The 19,984-nt window shown below is 31.5% G+C and overlaps 3 protein-coding genes across 3 annotated transcripts; 1 reads left to right on the top strand and 2 right to left on the bottom strand.

The window, feature by feature from the left end:
* The first annotated feature begins 534 nt into the window (after positions 1 to 534).
* On the top strand, positions 535 to 2,950 carry LOC114173179 (pentatricopeptide repeat-containing protein At4g14820). Its single transcript, XM_028057430.1, has one exon. The coding sequence runs from the start codon at positions 611 to 613 to the stop codon at positions 2,813 to 2,815; it is 2,205 nt and encodes a 734-aa protein (XP_027913231.1). The 5' UTR covers positions 535 to 610; the 3' UTR covers positions 2,816 to 2,950.
* Positions 2,951 to 4,810: 1,860 nt separating this feature from the next.
* LOC114173186 lies at positions 4,811 to 5,618 on the bottom strand. Its single transcript, XM_028057441.1, has one exon. It carries the CDS (start codon positions 5,273 to 5,275, stop codon positions 4,919 to 4,921), a length of 357 nt encoding a protein of 118 aa, XP_027913242.1. The 5' UTR covers positions 5,276 to 5,618; the 3' UTR covers positions 4,811 to 4,918.
* Positions 5,619 to 11,713: 6,095 nt separating this feature from the next.
* On the bottom strand, positions 11,714 to 14,295 carry LOC114174704 (FCS-Like Zinc finger 8). Its single transcript, XM_028059531.1, has 3 exons — positions 13,488 to 14,295; positions 12,594 to 13,384; positions 11,714 to 11,980 (listed from the first exon to the last, which is right to left on the bottom strand). The coding sequence occupies exons 2-3, from the start codon at positions 13,310 to 13,312 to the stop codon at positions 11,881 to 11,883; spliced, it is 819 nt and encodes a 272-aa protein (XP_027915332.1). The 5' UTR covers positions 13,313 to 13,384; positions 13,488 to 14,295; the 3' UTR covers positions 11,714 to 11,880.
* Positions 14,296 to 19,984: the final 5,689 nt, after the last annotated feature.

The following is a 19,984-nucleotide window of genomic DNA, read 5'->3' as shown; positions in this document are numbered from 1 at the left end:
AATTACTATTTAAAAAAAAATTGTACATACCTTTTTTAATTTTATATTTAACAGCTATTTTAAAAATTAATTATATATTATTTGTTGATCTTAATTTAAATTTCTTAAAAAATTAGAAAGTGAATATCTGTACACAGTAACTCTATGTGTCCGCTAATAATTTTAGAAACTTATTGAAAATAGAAAAAAATATATATCAACATGAAAGAATTATATAAAATAGCATAACTGGAGTTAGCATTCATAATTCTTTCTAAAAAACAATTAACATTCGTAATTATCTGCGTAATTATCTATAAATTTATGAAAAATGCATCCAGATAGAAATTTAGAAAAAAAATAAAATATTATAAAATCATTACTAATAAAAAAATTATATTTATATTAATTTTTATAACAAAATAATCTAGTATCGATAATTTCTAACTATTTCTTAGATCTTACAAATTTGAAATCTCGACAAAAATAAACAGTTAAATAAAATTAAAAGCAAAATAATACAACCATTTAATAGACTATTTTTCTGTAAGAAAATCTATAACTTATTCCCACTTACATTTGATAGAAATTTATCTGATCATCCCCATCATATTGATAGATGTTTTGAAGCATGGCCATGAGCATTGGTGTGAACATGAGCATGAGCATGAGCATGAGCATTTGCAGCTCGAGGATGGTTGGTAGAGAGAAAGGAGTGTTGGAATCATGCAAGACGTTAAGGCATGTGAAGCAAGTGCATGCTCAGATCCTCCGTTCAAAGCTCGACCATTCTAACTCTCTGCATCTCAAACTCTTTCTTTGTTGTTGCACCCTTACTTCTTCTTCTTCTTCTCCTTCGGCCCTTCACTATGCGCTCTCTCTGTTCACCCAAATTCCAAACCCACACACCCGTTTCTCCCACCAGCTCTTCCGTCAGTTCTCTCGTGGCCCCACGCCGGAGGGCACCCTCCTCCTCTATCGCCTACTCCGGAGAAAGGGTACCCTTCTCGACAGGTTCAGCTTCCCCCCTCTGTTGAAGGCCGTCTCCAAACTTTCTGCCTTGGATATGGGCTTAGAGGTTCACGGCCTGGTTTCCAAGTTGGGCTTCCATGACGACCCTTTTATTCAAACCGCCTTGATTGCCATGTACGCGGCATGTGGACGTATTACGGATGCCCGTTTGGTGTTTGACAAAATGTCTAACCGGGATGTCGTTACCTGGAATATTATGATTGATGGGTACTCCCAGAGTGGTCATTATGACCATGTTTTAAGGCTCTATGAAGAAATGAAGATTTCTGGTATGGAGCCAGATTCTATTATCCTTTGTACCGTGCTTTCTGCCTGTGGTCATGCGGGAAATTTAAGCTATGGCAAAGCAATTCATGAGTTCATTAAGGATAATGGTTTTCGTGTTGACTCACATCTACAGACTGCTCTTGTTAATATGTATGCGAGTTGTGGTGCTGTGTATCTGGCTAGGGAAGTTTATGATCAACTTCCCTCAAAACATTTGGTTGTTTCTACTGCGATGCTTTCGGGGTATGCGAAGATTGGATTAGTGGAAGATGCGCGCTTCATATTTGACCAAATAGTTGAGAAGGACTTGGTGTGTTGGAGTGCCATGATATCTGGTTATGCTGAAAGTGATCAGCCTCAGGAGGCTCTCGAATTGTTTAATGAGATGCAGCGACAGAGAATAGTGCCTGATCAGATCACGATGCTGAGTGTCATTTCGGCTTGTGCTCATGTTGGTGCACTTGTTAAAGCCAGATGGGTTCATTCATATGCAGATAAAAATGGTTTTGGAAGGGCTCTTCCCATCAACAATGCCCTGGTTGATATGTACGCTAAATGTGGCAACTTGGCCGGAGCAAGAGAGGTATTTAAGAATATGCCAAGAAAAAATGTGATATCTTGGTCCAGCATGATCAATGCTTTTGCCATTCATGGGGATGCTGATAGTGCCATAGCTCTTTTCCATAGGATGAAAGTACAAAATATTAAGCCCAATGCGGTTACGTTTATAGGTATACTTTATGCATGCAGTCATGCAGGCTTGGTTGAGGAGGGCGAAAAATTCTTTTCCTCCATGATCAATGACCACGACATTTCTCCCCAACGTGAACATTATGGTTGCATGGTAGACCTATATTGCAGAGCCAAACTCTTGAGAAAAGCATTGGAGCTTATTGAGACAATGCCTTTTCCGCCAAATGTTGTCATCTGGGGATCCCTAATGTCTGCTTGTCAAAATCACGGTGAGCTTGAATTAGGGGAATTTGCTGCAAAACGACTTCTTGAGTTAGAGCCTGATCATGATGGGGCCCTTGTAGTTTTGTCAAACATTTATGCCAAAGAAAAAAGGTGGGATGATGTTGGACTGGTCAGGAAATTAATGAGACATAGAGGTATCTTAAAGGAGAAGGCATGTAGTAGGATTGAACTGAATAACGAGGTGCATGTGTTTATGATGGCAGATAGATATCATAAGCAATCAGATGAAATATATAAAAAGTTAGATGCGATAGTCAGTCAACTGAAGCTAGTTGGCTACACACCCAGTACTTCAGGAATTTTGGTTGATTTGAAAGAGGAAGAAAAAAAGGAAGTAGTTCTCTGGCATAGCGAAAAATTAGCACTGTGCTACGGGCTAATTAGTGAGAGAAAAGAATCATCATGCATTCGTATAGTTAAAAATCTTAGAATTTGTGAGGATTGTCATTCCTTTATGAAACTGGTCTCAAAGGTGTACCGAATAGAGATTGTTATGAGAGACAGGACTAGGTTTCACCATTTTAATGGTGGAACTTGTTCTTGTAGAGACTATTGGTGAATTATTCCAATCTGTAAATTGAATTAAACTGGCATACCCTCATTTTGGGCTTGCCCTGTATATGCCAGGGCATGTACTTCAGCTTGGTGAGGGTTCACTACTATAAAGTTGATCATCATTTCTAATTTTGTTTAAAATTACCATGAATTCATTTTCTTTTAGTTGAACACCACTCATTTGGCAGTAAATAATTGAAAATTTTTACCACGTTACTTTACAGATACCACGCCTATAGTAACGTTAGACTGACATCAAACTCGATTCAACTGGGCACAGGCATAACAAGCTTACTTTCAAAATATGCATTAAGGAATTGTATGGGATAAAAGGCGCTTCTGAGCCTTCATTAAGCGGCTAGAATCTTCTTCCTTCAAGGTTCTACAAAATTTCCTTTACCAAACCCATTTCATACTGGAAATCTGAGCGAGACGTGTGCATGGCTCCATTGAAGGTCAATGCAAAGTTCTTAAGTTGGAAATCCTTTTGGTGGCGCTTCAACAGGTCATTTGAGAATATTTGCCTACGACATCTGAGGCAAATGATAACCTCTGCAGTAAAATTTTCACTGCATGATGAGTTCAGTTTACCTTTTCATGTTAAATTTTTAGCAGAGAGGTACCTTTCTCTCGCAATATTCGCAACGAAACAATTGCCCCAACAACGTCAATACAAAACAAGTTCGTATTTGACTCCAGCAGATTTTTTTTTTTCTATTGCTTATGAATCTTTTTATTCTTAAAAGAAAAATGTTTAAAAAACCAATCGTGACCTAAATAATAGGAGAAATTATCAATCCTGATTAATACTACATAAATGAATAGAGAGAAGATGTGCATGTTTTAAAGGAGTTTCCAATAGTAGCAGTAAGGATCAATCGTGTTCCATTAATTTATCATAAATACATAAACAATTGCTTGGAAGGTCAGGTCTCAGTAGTTTATGACTTATTGGTTACGGAAAATCATTGCACTTGAAGAATTGGAATCCATGCGTGCTTACCTAGTGGCGGCTACCATTCATCACGACACCACCAACTCCAAAATGGCATAGTAGCCTAATCATGATATTATAATTCACACAAATGTTAATGCTAATTAAGTACCTCAATTATCAAATTTTATAATCCATCTTTAGCTGCAACAAATGGATTTAGTCCTTCGCCATTTGATTTGTGTTGCTTTAATGGACCTTTATGGAGATTCTATGCCTCAACCTCAAGAAAACTATCGTCAGCCACATAACATAACGTAGTAGGATAAAGGGAAAATCGCATACTATCATTACATAAGACAAGTTGATGATGACATTCTCCATTATGGCCACAGGGCAGTGAAAAAATTCACATTTTTTGTGCTTGAAAGTCGAGGGTTACAGAGTGAGAAGTTGACAATATAGGAGCTTCTTTAATAATACACTAATGAAACTCCCAGAAATGACTGCTGATAAAATAAATAGACAACAAATGATAGCGTCAAACCTCTGAACAATTTGTTTTTCAATTGAATATTATTGTATGAAATCTAGTACCAGTCGCACTAAAAGATTGGTCCCATATTATTAAGTAAAACTGAGATGAAAAGGAGTGCTCAAAAACTGCACCTTGAGCCTAACAACATCAAACGTCACTTGACTTGTAAAGTACGTTAGTTTCTTTGACATCTTTCGGAAAGAAAGAAAGAAAGAAAAAATGGATGTCAAATTCTGTTTCCATGCGAATCATTTGACTATTGCAGAAGGAAGTTGAAGATAACCCACATATTTACAACGTTCATTAATCATTTAACCAGAAGCATTAAAACAGTTATATAATCTTTTTCCATCTTAAGCATATGAATTTTTGGAAGAGAATGGTTTTTGTGCCGATCAGTCACGTGTAGAATAAAGTTGGGATTAAACAGTTTATCTTGGAAATTAGATGTCTGGTGCGAAGAAAGGAAAACAGAGAAGAAAAAGACGGATGAAGCGAAAAAGCACTCTCTGTACAACAAGACAAAATGAGAAGCTTAGCCACAAAAAGCTAAGTATAAACTTTATTTGAACGAAACGAAAGATAGTTATGATAAGGTATTCCCTGTCCCCAACTTGCAGGTTCCTCTGTTTTCATCAGTGCAATGTGAAAGTGGAAGAATCAGTGACTTGAGAAGTGGTGTTTGACCTGCTACTGTACTTGTTTGACGGTGAAGTCAAGTCACTCGACCTTCTCCTCAGCATCTGCCTCATCCCATCAGCCACTCTAACCGCAGGGTTGGATTTGATCTTCCCACAGAATGACATGTGAGCTTTCACAGCTTCATCCATGGCAAAACCCATTTTCCCTCTGCTAATCTCGTCTCTCACTGCTTCTGAGCACAACCCACATAACCATTTTCCGTCAAACTTGGCCTTCACGTCGCGGATATATTCTTGGGTGCAATCCTCTTTGAGGCCACAGCACTCGCACTTGACCGATTCCACTTCCATATCTACCTGTAAAGACAAGTTCTTTCTGAACTCTTATCTCCCTTTTAAGGAGGGGAATGAGAATCTTCGGATAACAGCAGCCACGGGTGGTTTCTTTTTTTTCTTTTCTTTGGTTGGATTATTCGAGCGCAATGATGACAGGGGTAGTCTTGGTTATTTACTTTATGTTGGCAAGTTGTGTGCTTTCTCAGTTGGGATTGATGGTTTTGTTGCTTCAAGAACTAGTAAGAGCTTGTTCAACCAGAGCTTTTATGGTGTTTGAGATGAAAGAGAGAATGGGAATTTAAGTAGGGAAGAGTGCCATAATTTCCTCCATGTTCTAAGGGACATGGCGGATGTGGAAAATAAAAAGGGAGTGGTCGGAGGGGCCTTGGTTTTGACCCCACTTTGCATTAAATAACAATTAATAATGTCACACATCATCGTCTAATCAAACACATGAATTAACTTAACTAAACACTGCCACTATCTGATATCTGTCTTATTCCTTGTTAATAATAACTCATCTCCAAGCCTCAGAAATTGAGATAAGCAAGAGTCAAATTTACATGAAGGTGGGGCAATGTGCGGATGGATTCTTTTATGGCATGTTTATTTATGTTGTTTTGTCGTCGCTTTTGGTAGTTTGTCCAGTAGTTCTACTGATGTTACGTGAATTTCATTCTCACAACTTTATGATTATCAGTTTGAGGGATTCATTTTTCACTGTTCACAATTCTACTTTATTGAACTGACACAGAGGCACCTGCTTAATTATGGATATGAGTTGTGTGTGTGTGTCTGTGTGAGTGACTCGTTATTCTTTTCTGTTGACCTTTGCTTTCGGTTAAAAAGGTAAGTGCCTTGTATTTAGCTTCATCATTGTCTAATCCTTTTTCCTCTCTCGTGTATGAACCTAGATACGACACCTATCTGATACCATAATGTTTCATGGTAGTTTTTTTTTCTTTCTAAGACTCTGCATCATAGTTTTTCTCGCCACCATTATTGAGAAATAAAGGAGAAAACTGAGAAACTCCCAAGCACATGGGGCAATAGGTTAATGAATTCTATGAATTTGGAGTGCTGACTGATTATTTTCCTAACAAAGCATTTAGTGAGGTAAGACAGTCACAATCACTGCTAAGAAATATCTTCTAGCTTTGTTGACAAGATGGCACTGCCCTCTAAAGCTGCACTGTATCAACTTCAGTTGATTAATTGAAAATGATTTTTTATCAGTAAATCAATCATGTTTTTGCTATGTTCATAACAAGATTTGATTACCCTGCTTAATGGAGAAAGAGTTGTACTAAAATTTTCATTACTGAGCTATGAGATATGGACTTGTTGATTTAGCTTATGAAAACTGATTTGCATCTGAGATATCACTTCTGAATGCACCAAACTTGAAAGGTAACAACATGGCATGGCATCCCTTTTGTTTCTCTTATTTTCAACTGGTGTGTGAGGCTTAATCTATATTTCATACTAAGCTAAGCATTATTGTTATCCACTAAATCACTATAAAATAGAATTCAATTGACAAATGAATGTGACAGAACAATGAATTGACAACTTGACTACAGAATGCCGAAATCTCTACTTGCAAGTTGCAATAATAGAACAAATTTTGTGCATTGTTTTCATCTTTTGGCGAAAACAATTATGTCTTTTCTATTTTATTTTTTTTTTCTCTTTCATGTACAGCGAAGAAACAAGATCTCTTTATGTGATTCTAGTCAAAATGTTATGTGCAAAATGCTGCTTAGCCAGTTAGTGTGCACATGGCAAATGTACCCTTTGCTTGGTTGTGTTGGCAAATCAAGTTTGCACTGTTAAAATGCATGAATTTAAGCAAATGCAAAAGGTTTAACTTGAAAATAATTTTGGCACTTAACACAGAGAAGCCAGGACCCCACTTCACAGTGTTGCCCATTTTTCCAATCTGTGATTAGTTCACTTTCATGGGTCTCCTTTTATGTGACGCGACACTGAGTGTATCCTAACATCATTAAATTGAAGTTAATGAATTATCAGAGGATTGTGTCGAAGTGCTAGAATTTCCTCGAATTTAAATGTATATTGTGTGGCCTAGGGGAGGTTGCTATCTTCTTCTTCTTCAATGTTGCTTTCACCAACAATGTTGAGTTGGGTCTGATTTTGTTGATTCATTTTCACAACCAAATACGTAGACACACGAGTATTCTGGATTTCTGATGTGTGTAAGATCGTAATTGGTCTTACGTTGCCCACCAACTGAAACCTTCGCGAATTGTTTTTATGACAAAAGAGAAGCTATTCAAAGTCGAGTTGGTGCATGTTGAAAGACATGAACATATGAAAGGAAACATTGGCATGTGCATGCTCTGTGCAACTTTGAATCCACCCAGCCACCTCCCCTTCACACTTACCCAACTTTTGGTTTCATGCTCATTCAAATATCAACTCATTACCTGTTTCATTCTTCTAATTCCACACTCCCAACCAATTTCTTATTAATTACTTTTCACCTTTTAATACCAATAACTTTAATCTATCTTATATTATAAATCTTCGAGAGAGAATCATCAGTGAAAAACTGACATTTTCGAGCATGTTTCTCTGACCTTATGTCATGAAGATATATGTTCAACGAAATGTATTTTAAGTTTAACTCAATTTTATAAAATTGACTTGTAAAGTGAAATTTACATCTCATTTATATACTATGAAATTGTTTTATCTCTAGATGATGTGAGACTTCTAACACACACCCCACACTGAGATATATACATTTCGTGTGTAGGATTAGAAATGGATGGTCCAATAGCAGCCCGCCCGAGATAGTAGGTGAAATTATATGTCCGATGTTAGGATAGGCTTTAACCAATGACTATAATACTATGTTAAGAAGTTGACTTTAAACTTGAAGTATGTAATATATAAACCAATAATATTTTTATAATAACAACAATTTATAAATTTTTATGTTGAAAATATTTTATACATTTAATTTTAATTTGGATTCACACAAAAATAATCATATATTCTCATTTTTTTTAAATGTACATTTTTCAATATACATATATCACGTGTTGTGTCATATTATTTTCAAAATTAACTTATCAACATATTAGATACGTGTCATATCCAAAATATATATATATATATATATATATATATATATATATATATATATATATATATATATATATATATATATATATATATATATATATATATATATATATACTTTATAGACATAAATAACTGCCATCTATACTAATATATAAAAATATTTTTATTTTTGTGTACATATATTTTTTCCATTTAACCCTTAAATATATATTTTAAGTGTTTTTTTCTAAATTTAATAATTTTCTCTTATTTGCTACTTTTTTAATTTAATTATTTTCTTAAATTAAAATAATTTTTTATAATAAAATTCTCATACAAAATAAATACAAATTGTCTACTATAAAAATTATTTTTATTTATTTTTATAATAATAATAATTTAATTTTTTAGAAATTAAAAAATGAAAAAAAAATATAAATATATAAATTTTCTATTTGTATTTTTATTTTTGTTTTACAATATATATATATATATATATATATATATATATATATATATATATATTAATACAATATTTAGGGAAGAATAGAAGTACAAATAATAAGAAATTAATTAATATTATTTAAAATTTTAAAAATAATGGTTAAGTAAAAAAAATTAACGATCAAAAAGTTTTTTTATTTTCATTGTCCATGTCCCATCAAAAGTTGAATAATTGGAAAGACCATGGAATTTCTGGAACCTTTGAATTGCATATTGATAGTATGTGATACAATTATCATTGTACACCCCTTTTTCAGGATAAATAAGTGGAAGAAAGAAAATTGAATGGAAACAAAAAATAACTCTATCCCATCATCATCTTAAGTTAGTCATTATAATTTGATGCCGATTAATGCCTAAGTTTTCAAATAGAGCTACCTCATTACCACTAAACTTCAAATCAATAATCATTACTGTTCCTTTAATATCTCTTTCTCATATCGTTACCATTCTTCTCACTCCCTCTCAAAATTATAATAAAAATAATATTGGGTAATGGTATTTATGTATGTATTATAAATATTGTTAGTATCTTATTATTTTTAGAAAATTTCAATCAGAAAATATAAAAAATTCTAAATATTTGTTTTAGAAGTATTTTTAACATAATAAATATTACACTTTTAAAAATCATCAACTCGATTAATCAATTAGGTAAAAAATTTACATTAAAGGTTATCCATCCGGAGTCCTTATACTTTTAGTTTTGGATAGTTTAAAAAAATTGTAAAATTGACACAAAATTATAAAAAGAAAATATAAAGTGATTTATATTGGACCAATCATATTAGGCCCAACAAAAATAAGCCCTGTAAACAAGTGGACCGGCCTCATTTGATAAGGTCAATTTCTCCTAGCGAGGCTCTCATGCAAACTGTTTAAAATTAGAAAGGTTACGATTTTGAGTGTTATTTAACTCATTATTACTTAAATTTGATAAAAGCATAACTAAGTTTTGGTTTGATAACTTTTTTATCCTATAAACCTGAATAGAACATTAATATGAGTTAATTTGATTCAGGTAAAAATTATTTTTGTTGAGAAAAAAATGCACAAATTAAAATTAGTTTATCAATAAATTAATTAAAAAAAAAAACTTGTTTCTTTTATCTTATCTAAAACTTTATTCTTTTAACTTATGCAATTGAGTTTATATAAAAATGAATAAAATTTTATTTCTTTTTTCTCTCCTGTAATGTAAGTACTTTTGATAAATTTGTCGTCCCAGCAACGCCATCATCTTCAATTCAACCTTTTTGACTAAAACCAACTAGCGTAGAACAATTTCTGTGATTTTATCCAATAATCAAAGCTTCTAGAACAATGCATATTCCATGATAAATGAATAGAAAACAACATACATGTTTTAAACTCTGGAAAGACAACAAAAAACAATGCTACATGTAAAACGGTGATGAACATTTGCAACTTCGAGAAACAAGATGTTTGTAAAATGTGTCTGCATAATTGGTTATCGTTACCTTCTTGGTTGGGAGAAGGTACGATAATGCGCAAAGATGTTGAACTTGAAGCAACACTACCTCTGATATTATATATGATGAGATTATTAACAATTTTGGTAAAAAGGTAATAAATATTTGAGTTATTGTTTACCTTTGATCTGAGTGTGGGGTCTTCGAAGTTTGAGTTTGATCCCACTTGTCAGCTCAACGGTATAAAGTCTCTGACACAGAAACAACTGACAGTGACCAAAGCATTCATAGCATAACAAGACCCATCTCCAGTTTCTGGTTTCAAATGTTTGAACTTTGTTTTCCTTTGATTCTCAAATGACGAATTTAAGAAAATGGTATTATGTTCCTTCTGGAAATGTTTGTTTGGCAAACAAAATTCTGTTTTTAGATCGGTGTAGTACAATAATTATAGATTTATCAAAGTGAAAATAGAAAGGTGTATTATTAAACTTTGAAGATTTGGGATCTAGGCCCAGTGAAGTTGTCGTCCCAGAAGTGGGGACGGTGAAGAAAAAAGAAAGAAAAGAATTGAAAGTGAATAGAACAGTTGGTAATGATAAGTCAACTGCTGCAGTGATTGCTTCCAGAAATATGAAGTAAAAGTCTTTATGATGAAAGTAAAAAGGTAATGATAAGACTAGAGAGCCTCATGAATGAGAAATTTCAATGGCGTGAGAGGAAATTCACTGAAGGCCACTTCCAAATACCTATAGAACAGGTTTTTTCTTCCATGATCACACCGAGATAAGTGGATGGAATTTGGATTCTCTATTGTTGTTTTTCTGTATTTTTAAATACACATGATCATTAATTTTAAAATATTAAAATATATTAAAATTATCTTTAAATTATCTTTAAAATATTTTTAAAATACAGTGATTTCAGTCCGTATAAATTATGCAGAAAAAAACGAGTCAGTCTATTATGTGAGGACCTTTTTACGGACCGGACCGGTCTACATTACCATTCCTAAGTGGGACAGGAGCCATGAGGACAAAATGTGGTTGAGTACAAAAACTAACAATCAACCAAATAAAGGTACGACCATAATAATTGTTAGTGTCTTCTTCTTTTATGAAGATAAACAGCAATTTGGCTTCTTCTAACTCTCCCTTTCGAAATTGGCAGAGTAATTCCTCAAATGCAGTGTGCAGATCCTCAAAAATTATAGTTGATATGATACAATGAGATTGGTCTTACGTGCGGTAATTATATAGTATGTATTATTACTGTTGATAACTTTAAGAGCAATGCAAAATCAAATAGCATGCTCCTAATTCATGGTTTCCATAAAAATCTTCTCTACTACACTATTTCAGCCTTTCATTTTCAATCGTTTCCACCTTCTACAGAACTACTACCACCCAGAAAGAGGGAAACAGAAAGAACAAAACCAGGTACAGTGGTTCCAGGATCTTTAAGGACCACTTTATGTCCCAAAAATGAATCTATGCAAAACCAGCTAACAAAAATCAAAGAGTTATTATTAGAAGTTCTTTGAAGCAAAGCAAGTAAGGAACGAAGGTAGATTAGTATAAAGGAACTGAACTATGTCCCATATCCATCTCCAGCTTTCAATTTGTTCATCCCCTCTTCCAAAAGCATTCCCTCGTCACGGCATTCCCGGCTGCAAAATGCCCTCTCGCCCCTGAATTTTAAACCACACAACTACACTCATAAGCTCATATCCAACATATTTTCACTGAGTTTTGTTCAAAATATTCTGTCTTTGTGAATGCTAGATTCAAAGTTTCCCAGAAGTATCTTGCTGTCAGTTTATAAGCTATTGGATAAAAAATCAGTAAAATACTTTTTGTCATTCTCTGATCCAACTTGAAGGTTCAACTCACTGATTCATGTTAACGTTTAACATAAACTTTGATTATACAGATTGTTCAGATAAAAACGCAAATTCTAATTCAAAACACCAATAAAGAAAAACTTCATCAGAGTGTTTTCCATGAATCGGATTTGTCTTGACATTCTACTGGGAGAGGCCAAAGTGATCTGAAGCCAATACAAAAAGGGAGGTTGAAAGTATAATACTTTGTCCATGGAGTGGTCAACAGTATAATACAATCTTAAATTTCATGCAGAGATTAAAAGTTGTAGTTCACAAACACGTCAAATTTTTCTGTCAATTCACATCATTTACGCTTCCAAATCAAGTAGCAAAACTTTAAGAGGTTGTCACAACTGCATAAATTACAGTGGTGTTGTTTATGGGGATGGATGGATACAGAAAAATAAAATAAAATTACCTGTATATGTAGATGTCCATATCCTGTCCAAGATTTTTATTGCAGTAAAAACAGAAGCTCATGAAGTTTTCAGTGGAATAACTGGTGTGGTGAGGTAGAAACACATTTTCCATTGGAGAAGAAGAGCATCCAAAATCAAAACAGCCACTCTCAACGATGCAGTTATCAAATATGTGAGTAGTTCTTGGGTTAGGCCCGTGAGAAATCACTCGGGTGTAGTCCTCTGAAAGCTCCATTTCACTAGCAGAGAGAGATCCCGTGAAAACTCTCGAAGATTTGGAGGGTTCAGGGGTTGAATTGGCAGAACCAAACACGGATTTAGGTGATTGAGGAGAGACTGTTGGATGAGGCAGTGGAGGATTCTGAATCTTGAGCTGGGATCCAAAGAGAATCATTCTGCTTTGTGACTTTGATGTTACTTCCCCAGGCTTGTTGTCATCAACAAGAGCATCAACAAGACCCTTTGAATCAAGTTTATCCCAGTAACGCTTGTGTTCGCCAACTGGGGTTCTGGGGCTGTTTGTTTCTGACCTAAAAGGGTTTTTGAAGCCAGATAAAGGCTTACTATCGAGTATAGAGGTTGGACTCATCGCATTCTCAGTTTCACACAACAAAACTTTGGATGTGAAATTGGCGAACAACTTGGGAGAACTGAAAAAAGATGATACCAGTTTCTTGTATTTTTCTGGTAGAGACGGTGATGAACTACAAAACGCCATCAAAATCAGAGCTTGTCAATCAATAGAGGATGCTCTGCGTGGATCTCTTTACCACTACCCTTCATTTTTATTCTACAAGAAAATAATCAGAATAGTTAAACTATTAAACACCACCCCAAAAAATTAAAACATGTGTGCAGGAAAGAGAGAGAGAGAGAGAGATTGCAGTAATCACCTGAAGGGACACTGCCATAACTTCGAGAAGACAACATCAAAAAACCAATTCTGTGTTTTTATCTGCAGTGTTGGAGACTTGTACTACTAACTAGTGTACTACACTCTACAAACACATGTGCAAAACTGCAGCCAAATAAATTCACTTTCGTTTGCAGAGTCAGAAGCCAGAAATTGGCAACAAGTTTCAATGAAAAAACTCTTCTTTCTCTCTCTCTCTGTGAACCCTGAAGCCTCTTGTTTACAGATTATACTACTAGCAGTGTTAAATTCATTCCTAAACCAGTGAAGAAAATTTGGGGAGAAGATAAAGGAAAAAAAAAAAAAAAGTGAATGAAAATGGTGACTTTTTCCCCGGCTTTGTCGCCCTCTATTGCTCCGTCTGAGGTAATAGAATCAAAAGGGGAGTGAGAAACGACATGCAAAGGGAGTCTCAGTGGTCATGATCAAGGGACCAGAGGTGCATGCATCACACATCAGAAACAAGAAGGGTTGTTTGTATTTTTGCTCCTTCTTTTCGCTACCTTTCAATTTATTTTGCGTTGGTGTCTGTGAGCGCCATTATTTCCCAAACACATCACAAATAAACGAGGGGTGGCTAGAGAGAGTAAAACCAAAACTGGTCCCTGAATTCGGATTCCTAACAATAATGGCAGAAGAAAGAGAAAATCGTGAATGAAGAGAAATTGAATTGAAGAGTAGTAGTAGTAGTGGAGAGTTATGTTGGTTGTTCTGTGTTTGGGCACTTAAGAGTGTGCGATGATGAAATCCTGAAAAAATGGCCCATAGATAGAAGAAGAGTGAGAGTGAGGCAAAAACAGAAAACCGGTTTCGTGTGTTGTGATAAAGACGCGTGTGCATAAGAATCAGTGGTTTTTTTTATTTATTTTAATTATAAATTAAAAAAAAAACATTGACTTTCCTCTCACCAATGGCTCTTTGCAATTAACTTTCTTTGGCATGGTGTGGCTTTCTGTGTCAATCAACACAACACAACTCATATACACATTTTTCTACTCAAAATTTATGACTCCAAAATTATTCACTTCATCTCATAACGTTTAAATATATCAGTAATAATAACAATGCACTCTAAATTAGAGCTATAAAAATGAATTGGAATTCACGAGTCAATCTGGTTCACCACGGGTTTGAGTTGGATTGGGTTAAAATCTTTTTACAAATTTTAATACGTGTTAATTTTTGATCCGGCTCATCTAGAACCCGACTCATTCGGGTTGAACTCGTGGTGAGCCAAGTTGGCTCACAAACCCGCAGATAAAGAGGTCACACAAATGTTTTTTATTACGTTGAGTTTTACATTTGGGTCATATTAGGTTGTTTTTTTTAACAAACACTTAAATAATTTGTATTTTTTTATTTTAGTTTGTATTTGGATTGTATTAAAGTTTATTTAGATTTTCATTAGAATTATAATTTAGTTTTGACTGAAAATAAAAAAAATGTATTTTTTTTTAATTAGGTGAACTCATGAGTCAACCCGTTTAACCCGTCAACCCGTAGTGGGTCGGACCAGGTTCAAATTTTTTTGACTCGTTAAAAAATGAACCGAGTTGAGTTGACTCACTAAATCATCAACCCATGATGGGTCGAGTCGAGCCGGGTTATCCGTTTTGATAACTCTACTCTAAGTTTAAATAAAAAATATATATCTTATACCAAAAATATATTCTATCCGAATTAATCACTTGGCGTATTATGATAAAACACCATTCTTTAATACTTAAAATAGAGGTTAGGCTTCATCCTTTCCGTGAGACCCAATTTAGAATGTCTTCTACATTAATTGTTTTCACTAAAATATTCTTAATTATGAATCTTTTTTTATTTCAACAGACAACTATATTCATTAATGTTTTAGCTGTTTATGGTTGAACTCTGTTTCGTCTTGAAAAATTATATTGGGAATTTACCTTAGCAGTTAAGACGTGTGGCCAATCAAATTAAACTAATAAGTATATTAATGATAAAATATAGAAGCATTTAAAAAATAAAATACGAATTTGGAAGTAATTTTGAAACGTATATGTAAATTCAAAATAGTAATAATTATATTAGCTAATTTTTTTACCTGATAAATTGTTTAAGTAGGTCTTACAAAAAATTAAAAAATTGTCATTTAGTACAAGAATATTATTGGTTCAACGGTGATGGACAAATTGTTTAAAAATGTAATTAAAGATTGAAATTGAAACGTATATTCTTGTGCAAGAAAAACCTCATTAGAAAAACATATCTTACCAAGTTCGATTTTTCTGAGTTTTCTTTTTACTTTAAATATTAAAAATAGTACTTTAAAGATAGTTTTAATATATTTTAAAATTTTAAAATTAATTATCATGAGTGTATTTTGAAGATTCGACATAAAAAAATCATTAAGAAATTCAAACTTCATTCTACCACTATATTTTCTTGACTTCATTCCTCATAAAGGAAATTAATGTAAGTAAATGATCAAAGATATTTATTTCAATCTTATTAATAAATAATAGTAATAATTAATGACCTTCGATATTAAATAACTAAACAATATGGTTATAGAAAAAATTATTACAAAGGATATAATTAAAAAAATTAATAGACATTAAAGGTTGGCGTAAATTTTTATCATATTAATCCATTATCATTTTATATAACTTTTAAAAATTAGACATGTGAAAGTGAGTTAATGGGTTGGCTCACCACAAGTGGGGTTGAAAATGAGTGAACCTAATCCGACTCATTTTAAAGGGAGTTAGAAATTTTATAACTCAGTTCAACCCATCACGAGTTGATGGATTAAGTGGATTGACTCACCAACCCACATAAAAATAATTTTTTATGTATTTATTTTTAAGTATTCATATATTTAAATAATTTTTTAAGCAATCCATGAGATTACAATCATAATAAAATCAATAATCAATATCTTCATCATGCTCACCACCAATATATGATTAATTATTTTCAAGAAAGTGTCTGTATAGTCCAAGAAAACATGGCTAATATTACATATTTTTTGTCATATTATTCAACAAAATATAAATAAAAAAATTACAAACTTTTGTCATGCTAATTTAAAAAAAAAAAATCATAAGACAATTTGATCGAATAATTTACTATAAAGATTATAGTTAAAGATTAAAGTATCAACGTATATAACTTGACAATCAAATTAATTAAACATTCAAACTATTCAAATATTATTGAACAACATTTCAGCATTTAAAAATAAGAAATTGTGAACCTATATAATTAGGAGTAGTAAATAATTATTAAAAAAATTTAAAATAATAATTATAAAAATTGATAAAATTTTCTATATAAATATTCTTAAAATATTTGCAATTATTTTTACTACATCTTTTTTTAAACGAAAATAATATCTTGTAATAACATTTCTTTATTATCAAACATTTTCGATTGAATTTATCTTATTTATTGGGCGTCATTTTTGTGTATGTAAAACTAATGCCATGCCTTATAAAATAAGGATAATAAAGTGAGTTTTGTCCACAAACCGATTTGGTAGCATTCTAAAATGTGATAAATTGGATCGGAGTTTTCGACCCATAAATTTATTTGGTCCATTCTACTTAACTAGATAAAGATGAAATAATAAATCGACCAAATTGATAAATTTATGAAAAAAATAACATCTCCATTTTGTTAAAATTTGTATTTATAATTCTTTAATATTCTATCCATTAAATATTTTTCTTTAAATAATTCATCAAGTTTGAATATTGATTTCTTTCTTAGAGAAGCATCTTTTTGCAATTACAAGAAAAATGGGTATCGATATTGTATGTGGATTTTTTGAAGGCGGAGATATAGGGGTGGCAATGCGAGCTTCTGCACTGCATTTTAACTGTGGATTGAAATGTTTGGCCAGTCTGGCACAACTGCGTGTCCGTGGCCGGTCGCTTTTTAAAAAAAAAAAATTATGATAAAACTTTTAGTGTTCAAAAAATTGCGAAACTTTAAAAAATTAAAAAAATTAAGTAAAAACTTTGGAGAGTTGAATGATAAATTGATAATTTAATACTTTTATCATATTTATATTCGTACTATGACATACACAATGTATTCTTTAAATTTGATCATATTAAAAAATGCATAATACTTGTTTTTTTTCAGTCATACAAGAATTTGAAACATTAACACAAAAGTCTATAAAAAAGGTAACTAATATACACAATTGCAAAAAAAAATTTATGTGAACTTGCTGGCCAACCCGCGCGAACTATGGACTTTGCGGGCTGAGCCAATGCGGGTATGTGAATTTACTATCCTGACTCATCCCGCCTTATTTTTATGGGGCTACAAGCTTACCCAACATACCAAACTCATATTGTCACCCCTACAAGAGATGTGACTCCCAAACTTTTAGAATCTAAGTATAATAAGAATTTATGAGATTTAAATTGGATAAATTTTTAAATCTTTTTGTAAAATGTGTCATTTAATATTAATAAATAATAAAATATGAAATTAAATATAAAAAGAATGACAAATATTAAAATATTTTTTATGAACATGAAAGAAAAAAATTAAAACAATTATATATATTTTCATAATCTGATTTTAACTGGAATTTGCTCATTGTAATTTTTTTTAATAATTACTTATATCAATACTTAATTAGATTTTGATAATTTTTTTTAGTTTTAACTCCTTTTTAAATAGATATGCTTATAGAAAGTTAAAAATATTTTTTTAAAATATAAGAAAAATATATATAAATAAAGATAAAAAACGTTATTTTATTCTTTTATTATTTCTAAAGAATGATATTAATATTTTAATTATTTATTTTTGTTACATCGGTACTAATGATTAAATACATAAATTGAGGTGATTGAATATGACATATCAACTTTCATTATATTGGCGAAAACTTCTTCTTTGAATGTGATGGAATAAAATATGCCATCTCCCAGAATTCATTGCATGAAGTCTATTTCCAGCACTTGTAGTGGAATCTAAATCGTATGTAATTGGTGTAGAGTCTACATAATTATTATTCATAAACATCATTAATTATGAATGTCTAAGACACATTTTCATTATGTCTTCACCACTAGGATATCTTTTGTTTTTTTACTAAAAAATCAATTATCATATTTTTTTTATATTCTTTATAATTAATTGCATGTATTAACAAACCTTCCACTTATTTCTATTTTTATTTAATTCAAATATTTCTATTTTTTACTTTATTTATTTTTTGTTATTCTTTCCTTTCAATTCAAATAATTTTATTTATTTATATTTATTTTTTCCACTCTTTCAATTCCATAATCTTTAAGAGAGTCCTAATTTTTTATTATTTTTTTTATTCTCTACTAAATATTAAAAATATACTGTGTTAATATTTTAAATATTTTTTTAATATACTTTAAAAAGTTAAAATGAGTGATAATATAGACACAGTTAAGTAAGAACATAAAAATAACTCCACAGAAAATTCAAATTCCCTTTAAGAACATGAATAATGAGAGCAAAAAAAGCCCAATTATGGTCCACAAATGAAATATCTTCAGCTGGAAATTGATATAATTGTCTGTACATTTATTAGAAATATGTGGTGTGAAAAAACATTACACAACTCATTATTTCTCTGGTCTTGGTATAAATGATTAGCGGGGAAGAAATTGTAATGAAATGGGAGGGAGAAAAGGATTAAATGTTGAATTTTAATAATAAATAAACATAATTATTGAAGCATTAAAACTAAAATATTTAACCTTTTAATATGTGGTTAAATACACTCCTTTGTATACTGTTTGATTCTAACGATGTAATCATTAAGATCAATTATGTATAAGTTTATAAAGGAAGTCAAAAACTGAAGGTGATCAATTATATTAAAAAACAGATAATCAATTGTGTATAAATAAATATAATAAAATCCTTGTAGTTTTTAATTATAATATAATAAACAATTAAAAATAATAATATAAAAATATTGTAAAATAAATTAGTTTAATTTTAAATAATTAATATTATGAGAAAAAATAAAATTAATCAATTAAAGTAATATGTGATAATAAAATGGATAATTAAAATAAAAATAATAAATATAGTAACAATAATTAATTTAAAATTTGATAAAAAAAATTAATATGTTTTTATTGCGAAATACATTTATTTATTTATTAAGATTTTATAATACTTGTGTATGTTAATTTAAATTTGATTTTAACTTTAATTTATATTTTTAAGATTGTATTTTTTTTACATTAAATTGTATTTTGAATATATTATATATTATTTATATCTTCTTCATCACATCAATCAAAGGTATTACAAACTTTTTTTCTTATTTTCCACTCATCCCCACTATTTAAACAAGTTAACTTTTCGCTCATTTTTTCTTAATTAAAAAAAATCCTATTTTATATTAAGTTTCACTTTTCTTTTTACTTTTTCGATCTTTATTCATTCCAAACAAAATACCGAGTTTGGTAAAATATAAAAATAACTGATAATGAT

The sequence above is a fragment of the Vigna unguiculata genome, chromosome 2 (assembly GCF_004118075.2).
Source record: "Vigna unguiculata cultivar IT97K-499-35 chromosome 2, ASM411807v1, whole genome shotgun sequence".
Lineage (NCBI taxonomy): Eukaryota > Viridiplantae > Streptophyta > Magnoliopsida > Fabales > Fabaceae > Vigna > Vigna unguiculata.
This window is presented reverse-complemented; position numbering and strand designations above follow the sequence as displayed.